Genomic DNA, 18750 nt, shown 5'->3' on the forward strand with positions numbered 1-18750 from the left:
GAGCCACCCTTCCCCGGGAGTGACCTCACCCACCAAACATTTCCCCTGACCAGAGACAAATCATCTTTTAATACAAACTCATCATTTAATTGGAGATTCCTCGACATCCCCAAGACATCGCAATTTTATGCAAATTTTATGCAAATCAGATATTAACACCCCTCATTAATGACTGATCATTACCTGAGCACGGGGGAGGATTTTTTTTTCCCCAGAATTTACATCCGTAGGTGACTCTTCCACATCTTGGGGCACCTGGAAAAAAAAATTGAAGAGGAATTTTGCCGATCGAGTTACGAAGAGGATGAAAAAAAAAATTTTTTTTGCATTTTGTTTTTATTTAAATAAATCGATTAGAAAAAACAATGAGCTCCCGTTTTGACCCGAAATCAATTCCAAATTCCAAATTCCCAATTCTGAATTTCAAATTTCAGCGAATTTATAGTGAAAATATTTGGTTTTGGCAAGACCTTGAGCCTGGCAGAGCTCAAGGAAAATTTGGATAACGACCTGAGGAATAAGGTGGGATTTTTTGGGATTTTTTCCGATCCTTCCAGCCTGGGATATTCCATAATCCCAGAATTCTGCTCCAAACGTGTTTTCCCGTGCAGGGATGGGGTGAGGGATGAGATGTCAGGAACTTTCTGGATTTCAGGAATTTTCTGGATTTGGGGAATTTTCTGGATATCAAGAACTTTCTGAATTTCAGGAATTTTTTGAATTTCAGGAACTTTCTGGATTTTGGGAATTTTCTGGATTTCAGGAACTTTCTGGATTTCAGGAACTTTCTGGATTTCAAGAACTTTCCGTGTCTCAGGAACTTTCTGGATTTCAGGAACTTTCTGGATTTTGGGAACTTTCTGGGTTTCAGGAATTTTCTGGATTTCAGGAACTTTCTGGATTTCAGGAACTTTCTGGATTTCAGGAACTTTCTGTGTCTCAGGAACTTTCTGGATTTCAAGAACTTTCAGGAACTTTCTGGATTTCAGGATTTTTTTTCTGGATTTCAGGAACTTTCCGGATTTTAGGAACTTTCTGGGTTTCAGAAACTTTTTGTGTTTTCCCTCTTGGCAACCCCAAAGAAAAACTTTTGGCTCCACCATTTCCGCCCTCAGACACAAAGCACAAAACTGTGGAATTTCACTTCCTGAAATTCCATTTTTAAAAACCCCATATCGAGCTGCAAAACCGACGTCCAGAATCTTCTGGAATCCACCGATCTTAATTAGGATTTTTATGTTAATTAATCACCTCCTCGGCCCTTATGCAAATCCAACGCAAGGGACAAACCCCCTCCGAAAAAAATTAACTCGACATTAAAAAATTGTAAAAAATTCACACGACAAATTGATAATGACCCCAAATTGAGGGGTTGGTCAAAAGCCACGAGGCAAAGAATAAACACATGAAAGGCCAGGGGGGTGAATAAGTAGAGGGTTGGTGCGTAAATCACGGATGGCTGGGGGGTACCTCATGTCCGGCAGGAAAATCCCGACCTCAATAAAAGCTCCGCGAGGTTCCTCAGCTCCTCACACAGCTCCGGCTCTCAGCAGCAATCAACCACTCAACTCAACCACCCAACGGTGAGTGTTTCCCTTCCCAGGAGTTCTCTTTTGGGCAGGGGGTGGGTTGAGGTTTTGACTTTTTGTCCGATCTCTGCAGGGTGTTGGGTTTGGATGGGAATTTAGAGGTGTTTTTTGACCCAAATTTTTCTTCTTTGATCCCGTGGATTTGTGATTTTATGATTCCATGGGTTGGCGGCTCTGAGGATTTGCAGTTCCGTGGTTTTGGTGTTCTGTGGGGTGTGAGTTCTGTGTTTTGGGTTTTGTTTTGGGTTCCGTGACCGGCAGCTCTCTCCGAGATCCTGATTTTTGATGGAAAAGGTGGAGAGGAAAAGGAGCTGCTGGAGGGGTGGAAATTCAAATTCAGGGAGGGAACATCCTGGATGAGCAGAGCGTGGGCAGCTCCCAGGAGAAGTTGGAATATCTCCGGGACAGAGCAAGAGTTGGTTCGGTTTCCTGAGAGGATCTTGGGTTTCCAGCTCAGGATAAAGAGATGGGGAGAGGGATGGGATGTGGGGCTGGGCAGCGTGGGGATGAATGGGATAAATCTCCAAGTCTTTTGGAGAAATGAGATGAATCTCCAAGTCCTTTGGAGAAATGGGGCGAATCTCCAAGTCCTTTGAAAGAATGGGATGAATCTCCAAGTCCTTTGGAGAAATGGGATGAATCTCCAAGTCCTTTGGAGGGATGAGATGAATCTCCAACCCCTTTGGTGGGATTGGACAAATCTCCAAGTCCTTTAGAGGAATGGATTGAATCACCAAGTCCTTTGGAGGGATTGGATGAATCTCCAAGCTCTTTGGAGGAATGGGACGAATCTCCAAGCTCTTTGGAGAAATGGGACGAATCTCCAAGCCCTTTGTCTTCCAGGTCCTCACTCCTCTCCCAACACCATGTGCTCCACCGGATGTTGTCCCACATCTTGCTGCTCCATCGTGAAGAGCAAGACCGTGTGTTGTAGCCCTTGTAAGAGCGTCTGCTGCAGTCCCTGCAAGTCTGTGTGTTGCAGCCCTTGCAAGACCGTCTGCTGTAGTCCCTGCAAGTCTGTCTGCTGCAGTCCCTGCAAGACCGTGTGCTGCAGCCCCTGCAAGTCTGTGTGCTGTGAGCCCTGCAAGACCGTGTGCTGCGACCCGTGCCAGAAGCCTTGTTGTGACCCGTGCCAGTCCTGCTGCGACCCGTGCCAGTCTTGCTGTGACCCCTGCCAGTCTTGCTGTGATCCATGCCAAAAGCCGTGCTGCGAGCCATGCAAGACTGTGTGCTGTGACCCGTGCCAGTCTTGCTGTGACCCCTGCCAGAAACCATGCTGTGAGCCCTGCAAGACCGTGTGCTGTGACCCGTGCCAGTCTTGCTGTGACCCGTGCCAGAAGCCGTGCTGTGACCCGTGCCAGTCCTGCTGCGACCCGTGCCAAAAGCCATGCTGTGAGCCGTGCCAGACTGTCTGCTGTGACCCCTGCCAGAAGCCGTGCTGCGAGCCATGCAAGACCGTGTGTTGTGACCCGTGCCAGAGCTGTTGCGACCCATGCCAGAAGCCCTGCTGTGATCCATGCCAGTCTTGCTGTGACCCGTGCCAGAAACCGTGTTGCGATCCATGCCAGACCGTGTGCTGTGACCCGTGCCAGAAGCCATGCTGTGACCCGTGCCAGTCTTGCTGTGACCCGTGCCAGAAACCATGTTGCGATCCATGCCAGACCGTCTGCTGCGACCCGTGCCAGAAGCCGTGCTGTGACCCATGTCAGACCGTCTGTTGCGACCCATGCCAGAAGCCATGCTGTGACCCGTGCCAGTCTTGCTGCGACCCCTGTCAGAAGCCGTGCTGTGACCCGTGCCAGACCGTGTGCTGTGACCCGTGCCAGAAACCATGCTGTGATCCTTGCCAGTCGTGCTGTGACCCATGCCAGAAGCCCTGCTGTGACCCGTGCCAGACCGTGTGCTGTGACCCGTGCCAGTCCTGCTGTGACCCGTGCCAGAAGCCGTGCTGTGACCCGTGCCAGTCGTGCTGTGACCCGTGCCAGCAGTCCGTCTGCTGTGACCCGTGCCAACAGTCCGTGTGCTGCACCAAAGTGAAATCCGTGTGCTGCGTGCCCCGGCCCTGCTGCAGCCCCTGCTGCACCTGCGTGGTCAGGAAGCCTGTTGTGGTTTGCTGCACCCCGGTGAGGAAATTCTGCACCCCCTGCATCCCCATCCAGCAGTGCTGCGCCAGCCTCAAGAAGAGCTGCTGAGCTGAGGTGAAAATCCGCTCCTTTGCGTCTGATTCTCGTCACGATTGATCCAATTTATACCAATTTTCTTTTTCTTTTCAAGCTCAAAATGTTGCTCTTTAATTATTGACCACACTTGAATTTATCACTCATTATTTAAGGGATTAGATTTTAGTGGGGTGTTAGTTCTCCTCTTGGTGTTTGGGAAATCTTTGGTGTCGTTGTGGTCGCCTTTTCTTTCCTTTCTTCTCTTTTTATTGTAGACAATAAAATTTAGCACCAAGCAAAACATAATGTTCGGTCTCTTGGTTGTTCTTACATGGTTTTGTCCAGAGTTTGTCACCTTGAATGGGGTTTGTCACCTTGACCAGGGTTTGTCACTTTGCCCAGAGTTTGTCACCTTGTCCAGAATTTGTCACTTTGCCCAAATTTTGTCCCTTTGCTCAGAATGTGTCACTTTGCCCATAGTTTATCTCCTCGACCAGAATTTGTCACCTTGTCCAGAGTTTGTCACTTGGCCAAGAATTTGTAATTTTGCTCAGAATCTGTCACCTGTCCAGAGTTTGTCACCTTGCCCAGAGTTTGTCACCGTGACCAGGATTTGTCATTTTGCCCAGAATGTCACCTTGACAAGGATTTGTCACCTTGCCCAAGATTTGTCACCTGCCCAGGGTTTGTCACCTTGACCAGGATTTGTCACTTTGCTCAGGATTTGTCACCTGCCCAGGGTTTGTCACCTTGACCAGGATTTGTCACCTTGTCCAGAATTTGTCACTTTGCCCAAATTTTGTCCCTTTGCTCAGAATTTGTCACTTTGCCCATAGTTTATCTCCTTGACCAGAATCTGTCACCTGTCCAGAGTTTGTCACCTTGCCCAGAGTTTGTCACCGTGACCAGGATTTGTCATTTTGCCCAGAATGTCACCTTGACAAGGATTTGTCACCTGCCCAAAATTTGTCACTTTGCCCAAAGTTTGTCACCTTGCCCAGAATTTGTCACCTGCACAAAGCTTGTCACTTTGCTCAGAATTTGTCACCTTGACCAGGATTTGTCACTTTGCTCAGAATTTGTCACCTGCCCAAAGTTTCTCACTTTGCCCAGAATTTGTCACTTTGCTCAGAATTTGTCACTTTGCCCATAGTTTATCTCCTTGCCCAAAATTTCTCTTCATTCCAGCACCATCCCCGCCTTTGCCCAAGGTCCTGGCTGTGTCCCCGTGTCACAGCAGAACATTTGTCACACAAAGAGGCTTTTGGCACCGATCCTAAAGAAAGTGAATAATTCCTGATCCTCTGGAATTGGTGCCTGGACCAGCTGTGGCTGTTCCTGGATCCCTCAGAGTGTCCAAGGCCAGGTGGGACGGGGCTTGGAGAAATTTGGGACACTCAGAAATATCTCATTGCAAAAAGAGGAACAAGATGAGCTTTAAAAATATTTCCACCCCCAAACATTCCTTGATCCCTTCTTGGCTCTGCTCAGATTCACCTCAGCTCGGATTTTACTAAAAAACTGAAAACTGAAGTAATTAAAGCTCAAAGGGCTGAGGAAACTGAAAACACAACATTCCATAAATCAAAAAAAAAAAAAAAATCCTGATATGGAAAGGATTCAACTCCTGTTCTTCCACAGACACCCCAAAATCCCACCCTGGGAGTTCTGTCCAAACATTCCTGGAGTTTTGGCACCTGGGGAGCCCCAGCACCCCCTGAGAGGGGCAGAACTTTCCAGAAATATCCAATTTACACCTTCCCTGACCTGGATCCAACCTGTCCTTGAGAGGAATTTGTGGAAAAATCCATGAGATGCACAAGAGTTCGTCCCTGACCTCAGGAAGAGATTTTTTTTTTTTAATAGGAATTTTAATAATTCGTTACTCACTGGACAGCAGGCGGCTTCTTCTTCCCACCACCGTCTTCCAAAAAAAATAACCAAAAGTTTAGACATGGCCTGAAATCCCAGAAAGATTTTTACAGAACCAGAACTTAGAAAAATCTTAGAAAATTAAAAATAATAATAAATAAATAAATAAATAAATAAATAAATAGGGTAAAAAGGCCCTGAAATCCTGGAAGGATTTTTACTGGAGCAGAACTTGGAAAAATCTTAGAAAATTAAAAAAAAATATAACAATAATAATAATAATAATAATAATAATAATAATAAATTTTTTAAAAAAGGAGGTAAAAAGGCCCTGAAATCCTGGAAATTTTTTTACAGGAGCAGAGAGTTTTCCCCCTCGAATTCCTGGCCTGCCGAGGCCGGGAATGAAACTCAGAGTTGGCATCCACTTTAAAATCCTCATTCCTAAAATACCAAAGCCGTGAGTCAACAAAACCTTCCCTCCCCACCTGGGACTTTCTTTGCCATTAAAATTCAGGAATTTTAATTGGGAATTGCAGGGCTGGAGAAAAGGCCTGGGGAGTTCTGCCTTGATTTGTTTCCTTCAACATTCACATCTGCATTAAAATCATTTTCTCTACCTGTTTGACTCCTCTGAAAACATTTTTTTTTTATTTCTGAAAACATTGGTTGGCTCTTCAGGAAGGTTTTTTATTTGTTTTTAAATCAGGCAGAGCAGAAGGAAATCCAGCATCGGAATGTTTTATAAATGTTTGGTTTTGTTTAGGGAATCTGGTGAATATTCATTTCGTCTTTGAATCACAGAGTTGTGGGATGGGCGGGGTTGGGAAGGGATGCAAAAAACCATCTGGTTCCAAAACTTCCAGCTGGATCAGAGCTCCAGAGCCTGGAAAAGCTGGATGGAAAAGATTCATGAAGTTCCTAAAGGTTCACAGAGTTCCTAAAGATTCACAAAGTTCCAAAATATTCATGAAGTTCCTAAAGATCCACGAAGTTCCAAAAGGTTCACGAAGTTCCAAAATATTCACAAAGTTCCAAAATATTCACAAAGTTCCCAAAGATCCACAAAGTTCCAAAATATTCACGAAGTTCCTAAAGATTCACAAAGTTCCCAAAGATTCATGAAGTTCCAAAAGATCCACAAAGTTCAAAAAGATTCACAGAGTTCCCAAAGATTCACAGAGTTCCCAAAGATTCACAAAGTTCCAAAAGATTCACAAAATTCCAAAAAATTCACAAAGTTCCTGCTGCTCAAACCCAAGGAAACACTGCGGAAATTTCCAAAAAAAACCATCACAGGGACGAAGTTTGGACCCTGTAAAAGGAACTTGGTGTAAAGATAAATATTTTTGTGTTATTTTTGACCCAAAACACCCTGGCACGGGATATTCCATGAGTGGAAATATCCAAGGCCAGGCTGGATGGGGCTTGAAAAAATCTGGGATAGTGGAAGGTGCCCCTGCCCATCCTTGGGCTTTGTCCCAACCCAAATAATTCCAAATTAATTCCGTATTTCTACGACTACGACACTGAGACAACAATAAAACCCAGAAATGTCCAAGGCCAGGCTTGGATGGGGATTGAAAAAATCTGGGATAGTTGAAGGTGTCCCTGCCCGTCCTTGGGCTTTGTCCCAATCCAAATAATTCCAAATTAATTCCAATGACATTATTTCTATGACTAATTCCGTATTTCTATGACTACGACACTAAGACAACAGTAAAACCCGATAAAAATGCAATGAGTGGTCGATTCAGGGGGAAGATGTTTGAGGTTTTACTCCAGCACAAAAATATAAACATTAAAAAGTTTAAAAAAATAAAAATAAAAATAAAAATAAAAATAAAAATAAAAATAAAAATAGCACCTTGGCACGGGATATTCCATGAGTGGAAACGTCCAAGGCCAGGCTTGGATGGGGCTTGAAAAAATCTGGGATAGTTGAAGGTGTCCCTGCCCATCCCAGGAGGGACTGGACGATCCTTTGGGCTTTGTCCCAACCCAAACAATTCCAAATTAATTCCAATGACATTATTTCTATGACTAATTCCGTATTTCTGTGACTGCGACACTAAGACAACAATGAAACCCGATAAAAATGCAATGAGTGGTCGATTCATGAGGGAAGATTTTTGAGGTTTTACTCCAGGAGGACGTTCCTTCCCTAAAGGCGACTCCTGGTGATTATTGAGCCACCCAAATTCCTCCCCCGGGGGACAATTCCAGACGGGAATTTCCACCCGGAAACGTCGCGTGAGGTCGCGGTCACATCCTGGAAGAGGCAGATCCTGTCCCACGTCATCGTCTCCTGAATCCTCGTTTTTTGCCGTGAATTGGTGCTGCCTCAGCATCCTGGAATTCCTAATTTTTTATCTGGAAGTCCCTCTCATCGCATGGAAATGTCATCAGCCAACGTTGAGTTGTCCTTGCTCTGCATCTTCTTCCAAATTTGATCACCACGAGTCTCCTCAGTCCAAAAAAAATCTTTGGGAAAATCCCAGAAAACGGAACTGACGTTGTTTTACATCGCAACGACGCAAAGATTCTGATTTCAGAAAGCTGGAAAAAAAATGACTTTTTGTTGTCATTTTTATTGTAATTTTCTTGGGATGTGTCTTCCTTTTATATTATTTTATACAGATAAATTTGATTGGTGGAAACAAAGACAAATCTCTTCGATCTCATTGGTCAGACCAGAGGAAAAAAATGTTAAAAATGTAAAAAATATTTAAAAAAAGCAGATTTACAGTTGCAGAAAAATTTCTCTTGTTCACAGAAAGTTCTTTGAGAGAGGAATTTCAGAAAACAAAACATCAACCCGTCCATTCAATGGATGGAAATGAAAAAATAAATCTTAATAATATGATAAAAATAAAAAAACCCACGTGTTTTTTTATTTATATTTATAATTTTATATTCATAATTTATATTTTATTTATTATAATATTTATTATATTTATAATTTAATTGCATATAATTATTATAATTTAATTACATATAATTTAATTATATATAATTTAATTTAGTTTATAATTTTATATTTATAATTTATTTTTATTTATATTTTGTTTATTATAATATTTATTATATTTATAATTTATTCATATCAATAAATTTATTTATATTTATAATTTTTATATTTATAAATCATTTATATTCATAATTTTTTATTTATAATTTATTTATACTTTATTAATTAAAATATTGATTGTATTTATAATTTAATTATATTTATATTTTATAATTATACTTTATTTATAATTTATTTATTATAATATTAATTATATTTATAATTTAACTATATCTATAATTTAATTATATTTATAATTTTATATTTATAATTTATTTATAATTTATATATTATAATATTAATTATATTTATAATTTAATTACATTTATAATTTATTCATATTTATATTTTGTTTATTATAATATTTATAATATCTATAATTTATTTATATTTATAATTTTATATTTATAATTTATTTATATTTTATTTATATTTTATAATATTAATTCATATTAATAATTTAATTATATTAATAATTTAATTATATTTATAATTTAATTATATTTATAATTTAACTATATTTATAATTTATTTATCTTTATAATTTTTAATTATAATTTACCTAACCCATCACCACGAAGGAAAACCCAAAACCAACACTGAGAAAAGCCAAATTTCCCCCTAAAATCCAACCACAGAGCCAAAAATAATAATAAAAAAATAATATCCCCATTGACCAAAAAATTTCCATTAAAGATCCTGATGGAGGCCAGAAGGGCCACGTGAACCGCGACAGCTCCGAGTTCCACTCGTGGTTCTCCCTCTGCTCCTTCCCCCCTCAGGCACATTTTTCACCCTCCCCAAGGTCATTCCTGGGGCAGGAAGGGATGGGAACACCCCAAACCTCCCTCCCATTAACCCAAACCCATTCGACAAAAAAATTTGCATCCGTTGTTTGAAATAATTACGGGGCACAATTTGATGAGCAAAGAGAAGAGAAGCAAAGATTAAACAGCCCCCAAAAGACACGTCAGGGGATCCCCCGGGTGAGCCGCGGAGTTGGAATTGCCGAGAGATGCCTCATTTCCAGGGGGAGGAGACTCTGCAGGGGATAAAAAGCTCCCCCCGGCCCCGAGATCTTCACTCCATCATCTCTCCACTCCTCCTCTCCTCCCTCCACTGCTCGGAAGGGTGAGTTGGGATTTGCTCATTTCTCTTTATTTTTGGGATTTTTTTTTTTTTTTTTTCTATGGGTTTCTCCAGGATTTTTTTTTTTTATTTTGGCCTGTCTGGTTTTTGGGGGGACTGGACGCTGCAGAAGATTTGGGAGTGCAGATTGGTTTTGGGACCAGAGATTGGTTTTGGGGACCAGAGATTGACTTTGGGACCAGAGATAAATTTTTGGGGACCAGAGATTGGGTTTTTAGGGACCATAGATTTATTTTTGGGACCAGAGATTGGTTTTTGGGGACCAGAGATTGGTTTTGGGGATTATAGATTGATTTTGGGGATCACAGATTGGTTTTTGGGGACCAGAGATTGGGTTTTGGGGATCAGAGATTGACTTTGGGACCAGAGATAAATTTTTGGGGACCAGAGATTAGTTTTTGAGGACCAGAAATTGGCTTTGGGACCAGAGATTGATTTTTGGGGCCAGAGATTGGTTTTTTGGGACCACAGATCAGTTTTTGGGGACCAGAGAATGGGTTTTTAGGGACCAGAGATCAATTTTTGAGGACCAGAGATCAGTTTTGGGACCCAGAGATTGGATTGGGGATCAGAGATTGGTTTTTGGAGATCATGGATTGGTTTTTAGGACCAGAGATTCATTTTGGGGGACCAGAGGTTGGATTTCGGGATCAGAGATTTTTTTTTTGGGGGGGATCATAGATTGGATTTTGGGACCAGAGATTGGTTTTTGGGACTCGAGACTGTTTTTTGGGGACCAGAGATTGGTTTTTTAGAGACCATAGATTGGTTTTTGGAGATCATAGAATGGTTTTTGGGGACCAGAGACTGTTTTTTTGGGGATCATAGGTTGGTTTTGGGCTGCACCCAGGCAGATCCTCTCTGGACTGGAAACCCCAGGACCACAAAAATCTATCCTGAGATCCAGAACACCGAGCACACCCCTGACAACTTTTCGATAATTTTGAGGATAAAAAACCCTCCCACCTCCCTCAACCCCCATCACACCCAACCACAGACAAACCCCAACCTTTTCTCTCTCTCTCTCTCTCTCTCTCTTCCAGCTCAGCCTCCACCCCTCAAAACCCACCAAGATGCCCAACGGATGCTGCGGCGGCGGGAGTAGCTACAACGTCTGCTGCTACAGCAGCCCCAAGACCTGCTGCAAGAGGCCCATGTGCTGCAGCCCCATGCAGTGCTGCAGCCCCTGCTGCACGCCCTGCTGCATGCCCATGCAGTCCTGCTGCATGCCCATGTCCTGCTGCTACACCATCAGCAGCAACAACAACGGCGGCTGCTGCGGCGGCGGCAACGGCGGCTGCTGCGGCGGCAATTGAGTTCCCTCCTCCAAAAAAATGGATAATTCTCCTCGTTAATTCCCGGTTTGGATGTGGATAACGCCTGGAATTCTTCTCCTTCTGGTGTTTGACGACTGAAGAATTCCTTTTTTTAGTCTTGTTTTCCTTCGTTTCGTGTTGGTGATGCGTCTTGCCGCCACGGCGAGTTTTTCGGTGACGGTTTTGGTTTTTTTCCTCTTTTTTGGTGTTTTCCCCCTTTTTTCTGTTTTTGCTTTGGTTTGTATGGATAAAAAACCCCAATAAAACTTGTAGTTTGTGATCCTGCAACTTCCTGGTGTTCTGAGGTGTTTGTTCCCTTGCTGGATCCTTTTCCTGAGGTGTTTTTTCCAGGTGTTATTGGGTGGAAGGGTTTTCACCTTTTCTGGTTTTTTTTCAGGTGTTTTTTGGGATTTTCCCGTCTCCGAGGAAAAAAAAAATTACCAGGGAATTAAATTAATGCCTGGGAAATTAATTAATTCAAACTGGAGTTTTTTTTCTGGCACCTCTGGGAGCGATTTTTGCCCTCTCAGGGTAAAACAATAAAGAAATCAGAGTAAAAATTGGTTGTGTGGAGACCTCAGGGCAAATTCCAGGGAAACTGGAGAGGGAATTTTTCACCAGGAATTGCAGGGACAGGACAAAGGGGAGGAAGGTCAGACTGAGAGAGGGGAAATTTGGGGTTGGATGTTGGGAAGAATTAATTCCCTGTGACAATAATGAGGACCTGGCACAGATTTTTCCAGGGAATTTCTGGTTGTGCCACCCCTGGAAGTGCCCAAGGTCAGGTTGGAGCCACCTGGGATAGTGGAAATTATCTCTGCCCATGGCTGGAAGTGGAATAAATGGATTTTTAAAGTCCATTCCAACCCAAACCACCCTCTGACTGTACAAAAATAATTCATAAAATCATAAAAAATGGGAATGTTTTCTCAAAGAGCCTGGCACAGACACAGACCATAAACTCGCCAAAAAATGGGAATATTTTCCCAAAAAATCTGACACAGATTGACACATCTTGGAAAACTCTGTGGATTCCAGGCAGCCAAAAAATTTGCCTCAGGACCCACGGACACTCAGGGCATGGAAGTTCTGACTCTGCCAGGCTGAGTTCCCAGATGGAGCTGTAAAATAAATAGTGAAATATTCTGGAGCTGTAAAATAAATGCTGGAGTTGTAAAAATAAAGTTGGAGTTGTAAAAATAAATGTTGGAGTTGTAAAAATAAATGCTGGGGCTGTAAAACAAATGGTGGGAAATGCTGGAGCTGTAAAATAAATGTTGGAGTTTAAAATAAATGCTGAGAAATCTCTGCTGCCTTCAAGGGTGGGTTGGGGTCGTGCCAAAATATGGAAATTCTGCCATTTTTGATGCTTTTAATTCATTTTTCTGACCCTGTTTCCATCCTGCTTCAGTCACTATTTTGGTTTATGATCCACATCCCTCTCCACAAAAATAATTTATATTTATTTTAATTAATTTGAGTGCCAAACACCCACCTGGACCTCCCCTCCAACAGCTTCAGGGGCTTCACCTGGAATGGAAAAATCCCCCTCAGGAGGCACCAAAAGCTCATCCTTTTCCTTCAGCCTCATTAATTCCTGCAAAATCCCCCAAATGGGTCAGTCCAGGTGTGTTTGTGTTTCCTGCCAGGTGGGAAATGCCCTTCACAGAAAACTCACCTCACCTGTGTTGATTCTCCAGAATTTCAGGAATTTTTTTCCCTTCTGGTGCCCAAGGAAGGAGCTGTTGGAATTTCCTGCAGGGATGAAACAAAATCCAAAATTTCCATCATCTCCCTGAGCGAGGCGGTTGTTGTCGCCGTCCTCGGGGTCACCTGGGCTGGGCCCTGTCCCCAAGAGCCCCGGGATTCCCTGGGGATGTCCCTGAGCAGCAGAGAACTGGCCAGGCAGGATCTTCCGTCCCTTCATTAGGGCAGCTCACAGGAGAATGTGGAGCTGGAGACCAGAGAGCTGCTATTTCAGGCCTTGAAAAGAATTCCTCCTGAAATTCCTCCTCTTGAAATTCCTCCTCCTGAAATTCCTCCTCTTGAAATTCCTCCTCCTGAAATTCCTTCTCCTGAAATTCCTCCTCTTAAAATTTCTCCTCCTTGTGAAAAAAAAAAATCCCTCTGAAATTCCTCCCCATGGAAAGGATTCCTCCTGAAATTCCTCCTTGTGAAAAAAATTCCTCCTGAAATTCCTCCTCCCTGTGAAAAGAATTCCTCCTGAAATTCCTCCAGAATTCCTCCTGAAATTCCTCCTTGTGAAAAGAATTCCTCCCGAAATTCCTTATCGTGAAAAGGATTCCTCCTGAAATTCCTCCTCCCTGTGAAAAGAATTCCTCCTGAAATTCCTCCCCATGAAAAGAATTCCTCCCGAAATTCCTTATCGTGAAAAGAATTTCTCCTGAAATTCCTCCTCAAGAAAAAAATTCCTCCCAAAATCCCTCCTAGTAAAAAAATTCCTCCCCGTGAAAAGAATTCCTCCTGAAATTCCTTCTCCTTGTGAAAAGAATTCCTCTCGAAATGAAAAGAATTCCTCCTGAAATTCCTTCTCCTTGTGAAAAGAATTCCTCTCGAAATGAAAAGAATTCCTCCTGAAATTACTCCTCCTGAAATTCCTCCCCATGGAAAGGATTCATCCTGAAATTCCTCCCCGTGAAAAGAATTCCTCCTGAAATTCCTCCAGAATTCCTCCCGAAATTCCTCCTCCTTGTGAAAAGAATTCCTCCTGAAATTCCTCCTCATGAAAAGAATTTCTCCTGAAATTCCTCCTCCTTGTGAAAAGAATTCCTCCTGAAATTCCTCCTCATGATAAAAATTCCTCCCGAAATTCCTCCTCCTGAAAATAATTCCTCCCGAAATTCCTCCCCGCCGTTCCCGCCCTGGCCTCAGCTGCCCAAGGCTCTTGACGTCCCTCCCTTCCTCTCCCACAAAAGTTTCACCTCAATAAAACTTCCTCAATTCCTTCCTCCCACTCATCAGCAGTTTCTGTGCCAGGCCTTTTTTTTTCTTCCACCTTAATTTTCTCACATTTTTGGTTCATTTTGGGCTCCCTTCCCCTTCCAACACCCTCAGAGGATCCTGAACCACCTCCAAACCCCTTCCATGACTGATGGGAGGGTCCTGCTCAGGATTCCAGGGATTTCCCAGGGAATTCCCAGCTGGACTTCAGGGAAATGTTGATTTGGGTGTCCCGGAACCGTCATCCCTTGGGTTGTGCCCCTTGCACAGGAAAATCTGCCCCCCTTTAACCTTTTAATTAAAATATCAATAAAAATACCACCAATTATAGAAATTAATAAATAAAATGAGAACTTCCCAAACCTGGAAGTGTCCAAGGGACAGGGGATGGATGGATGGATGGAGGGATGGATGGAGGGATGGATGGAGGGATGGATGGATGGAGGGATGGATGGATGGATGGAGGGATGGAGGGATGGATGGATGGATGGATGGATGGATGGATGGAGGGATGGAGGGAGGGATGGAGGGATGGAGGGATGGATGGATGGATGGATGGATCAATGGATGGATGGATCAATGGATGGATGGATCAATGGATGGAGGGAGGGATGGATGGAGCAGCCCTGGACGTGCCCACGCTGGAATCGGATGATCCTCTCCGGCCCTTCCCAACCCAAACCATCCCAGGACGGATTTTCACGGAGCCACGTGCGGGTGACCGAGCCCCAAACATCCCAAACACTCCCCACGTGCTCCTCCAGTCACCAGGAACAAACATTCCCATTTTTCCTGATGTTTTATCCCCAAACTTCATTCCAACAAAACCACCGGAGCGACGCCACGGGTTCAGTCCCATCTCCCGCTCTGATTCAGCACTCAACTGCTGCTGAGTCAATCCCAGAAAAATCTCCATCCAGCAGATTTTTTGGCTCCCTGGGAACGTTGTGGGAAGGAACAAATTCATCCAAATTCATGGGAACCCTCTGATTATCTCCCAGGCCCGACCGTGACGAGGCAAAACAAGGGTGGTGATCTCCGGGTTAATGAGGCAAAATGCAAATTCCAGGTGACACATGTGGCTTTAACAAAAACACGTCTTGGGACAGATAAACAGGGAAGTTGGAATGGTCCATGGCTGTCTCATTTCCAGGAGGAAGGATGGCCACGAGTATAAAAAGGCTCCGGGCCCAGCTCGCTTCATTCGCTCCTCTCCTCCTTCCTTCGGCTTCTTTTCGCTCTTCAGAAGGGTGAGTGAGGATTTCTGATCCTTCCTTCTCCTCCAAAAAGGGGATTTGGGGTATTCTACTGGGGGTCCAGGTGATGCTGGGGGTCTGGGATGGGCCTTGGACCACGGGGTTTTAGGGATTCTGCACAAGGAGTCCCAAAGATGAGCTGGGAGTCTCTGGGAGAAATCAACTCCCAAAAGGGAATTTTGGATATCCTACAGGGGGTCCAGGTATTGCTGGGGGTCTGGGACATTGGGGTTTTAGGGATTCTGCACGAGGAGTTCTGGGGATGAGCTGGGAGGCTCTGGGAGAATCAACTCCCAAAAGGGAATTTCGGATATCCTATAGGATATATCCTATATCCAGTCATTGCTGGGGGTCTGGGACCTTGGAGTTTTAGGGATTCTGCACAAGGAATCCCAAGGATGAGCTGGAAATGTTTGGGGAGGCTCTGGGAGAATCAACCCCCAAAAGGGAATTTGGGATATCCTATAGGATATATCCTATATCCAGGTATTGCTGGGGGTCTGGGATGGGGTTGGGACCCCGGGGTTTTAGGGATTCTGCACGAGGAGTTCCAGGGATGAGCTGGGAGGCTCCGGGAGAATCAACTCCCAAAAGGGAATTTTGGATATTCTATAGGATAGATCCTATACACAGGTATTGCTGGGGGTCTGGGACATTGGTGTTTTGGGGATTCTGCACAAGGAGTTCCAGGGATGAGCTGGAAATGTTCAGGGAGGCTCTGGGACAATCAACAATGGAGGAGGCTGGAGAACATTCCAGAAGGGCCCAGAATGAGGGCTCATTGCTCTTCCCAAGACACCAAGAATGACTCATCGTGCGGGACAAAAATCAGATTTGGCGCCACGATTTACAAACCAGACGCTCCTCCTCGAACTCCCGAATTTTAATACGAATTAATTAAATTCAAACTCTAAGGAATTAACTCCGAATTAACCCCAAAACCTCCTCACAGCCCCTTCTCTCCCCCTTCCAGCTCCACCACCACCACTCCCCAAGATGCCCAACGGATGCTGCGGCGGCGGCAATAACTACACGGTGTCCTGCTACAGCAGCCCCGGGTGCTGCAAGACGCCGATGTGCTGCAGCCCCATGCAGTGCTGCAGCCCCTGCTGCATGCCCCTGCAGTGCTGCATGCCCACCTCCTGCTGCTACACCGTCAGCTGCTGCAACAACAACAATGGCTGTTGTGGGGGCTGCTGCGGAGGCTGCTGCGGGAACTGAGCTTGGAGTGTTCCTGGAGCGGTCCTGGTTCGTTCCTGGATCGTTCCTGGATAGTTCCTGGATTGGTCCTGGATTGTTCCCGGTTCAATTCCTGGTTCATCCTCAGATCGTTCCCAGTTCATCTCCCGGTTCATTCTCGGCTTGTTCTCAGTTCGTCCCTGCATCGTTCCTGGTTCATCCCTGGATCGTTCCTGGTTCATCCCTGGATCGTTCCTGGTCTATTCCCAGCTCATCCCCAGTTGATTCCCGGTTCCATTCCTGGTTCATCCCCAGCTCATCCCTGGCTCATTCCTGGATTGCTCCTGGTTCATCTCTGGCTCATCCCTGGCTCATCCCCAGCTGATTCCCAGTTCCATTCCCAGATCATTCCTGGCTCATCCCCAGCTCACCCCTGGCTCATTCCCAGTTCCATTCCCAGTTCATCCCCAGCTGATTCCCGGTTCATTCCTGGCTCATTCCCAGTTCATCCCCGACTCATCCCCGGCTCATCCCCAGTTCATTCCTGGCTCACCCCTGGCTCATCCCCAGTTCACCTCCCACTCATTCCCGGCTCATCCCCAGCTCATCCCTGGTTCCATCCCCAGTTCATTCCCAGTTCCATTTCCAGTTCATCCCTGGCTCATCCCCGGTTCATTCCTGGCTCATCCCCAGTTCATCCCCAGCTCATTCCCAGTTCCATTCCCAGTTCATCCCTGGATCATTCCCAGTTCATCCCCGGCTCATTCCCGGCTCATTCCCAGTTCCATTCCCAGTTCCATTCCCAGTTCATCCCTGGCTCATTCCCAGTTCATCCCCAGATCATTCCTGACTCATTCCCGGCTCATTCCCATCTCGAACACGGATGTGGACACGGATATCACCCCAAATCTCTTCCTCCACTTAGAATTTCTCTCTTTTTTTCTGCCTTTTAGTCCCCGGGTGCTCTGAAACCCCGCGAGTTTCTGGTGCTGCTTTTCCTTTCCCCTCTGGGTGCGTGGGACGTTCGTCGCTGCCTTTTCCCTTCTCTTTATTTAATCCCTCAATTAGTCAATAGAAATAAAAATATGTGAGTTGTGATCCTGCAAACTCCCTGGTGATGTTTATTCATTTATTTTTATCCCTTTAAACGGCGGTTCCCCATTTGTGGGATGAGTTTAGTCGTTTGTCTAATTGATTAATGTTAATTAATTTTGCGTGTTTGTCACGTTAATTCTGGGTGAACTCACCTGGGAGGGGAAATGGGATTTGCAGGTGAAAAATGTCACCTCGGCAAGAGGAGCACCAGTTTTAATTCAATTTAATTTGATTTAATTCTATTTAATTCGATTTTAAGAATAATAATAAGATTTTAAGAGATGAGACCAGAAATTCAATATTCACACTTGGAGGTTTGTGAAATCCTCAAGGAGGGAAGTGGCTCTGAAAGTCCTCGAATGTGAAAATAAAATAAAATAAAATAACATATAAAATTAAGCAAAAATATTAAATAAAAATGTTAAATGAAATGCAATGAAATGAAAATATGAAATGGAATAAAAAATAAAATGAAATAAAAATATAAGATGAAATAAAAAATAAAATAAAATATAAAATGAAGTAAAGTAAAATAAAATAAAATTAAAATTAAAATAAAATAAATTTAAAATAAAATATAAAATGAGGTAAAGAAAAATAAAATTAAAATAAAATAAAAATAAAAATAAAATAAAATATAAAATTAAAATAAAATATAAAATGAAATAAAAATATAAAGTGAAATAAAATGAAATGAAATAAAATAAAATGAAATGAAATAAAATAAAATAAAATAAAATAAAATAAAATAAAAATAAAAATAAAATAAAAATAAAAATAAAATAAAATAAAATATAAAATAAATCCAAACCCAACATAAACTTATCACTCCATCAACAACTTCCAACCCTAAAATCCTTTTCGTCCCCGACATCTCCCGACGTGTTTTTCCTCTTCCCCCGCGGTTCCCGTGGCCAACCCCACCCCGAATTCTGCACATCCTTCCCCAGTGACTCAATCCCAATTCCCCTGGAATTCTCACTCCTGGAATTTTCCTGCTGCTTTAAAAATAAAATAAAATATATAAACCAGTCCGGGCAACAGAAATCAAAATAAAAAATGCCACAAAAGGAGGACACGGAGCAACTTGAAATTGTTGTTGAG

General features: G+C 43.5%; 1 protein-coding gene and 1 long non-coding RNA gene across 2 annotated transcripts; one reads left to right on the forward strand and one right to left on the reverse strand.

Annotated features, from left to right (window-relative positions):
- Nucleotides 1–2393: 2393 nt before the first annotated feature.
- On the forward strand, nt 2394–3781 carry LOC310919425 (uncharacterized protein; the record flags this gene model as incomplete). Its single annotated transcript, XM_083878785.1, has 1 exon — nt 2394–3781. The coding sequence occupies exon 1, from the start codon at nt 2456–2458 to the stop codon at nt 3779–3781; it is 1326 nt and encodes a 441-aa protein (XP_083734911.1). The 5' UTR covers nt 2394–2455.
- A 777-nt stretch (nt 3782–4558) lies between these two features.
- On the reverse strand, nt 4559–4865 carry LOC310919658. The gene is made up of 3 exons (XR_014591838.1): nt 4816–4865; nt 4741–4759; nt 4559–4611 (listed from the first exon to the last, which is right to left on the reverse strand). It is a non-coding gene; the product is annotated as an uncharacterized lncRNA (long non-coding RNA).
- Nucleotides 4866–18750: the final 13885 nt, after the last annotated feature.

Source organism: Zosterops lateralis (genome assembly GCF_965231275.1).
Source record: "Zosterops lateralis genome assembly, chromosome: 27".
Taxonomy (NCBI): domain Eukaryota; kingdom Metazoa; phylum Chordata; class Aves; order Passeriformes; family Zosteropidae; genus Zosterops; species Zosterops lateralis.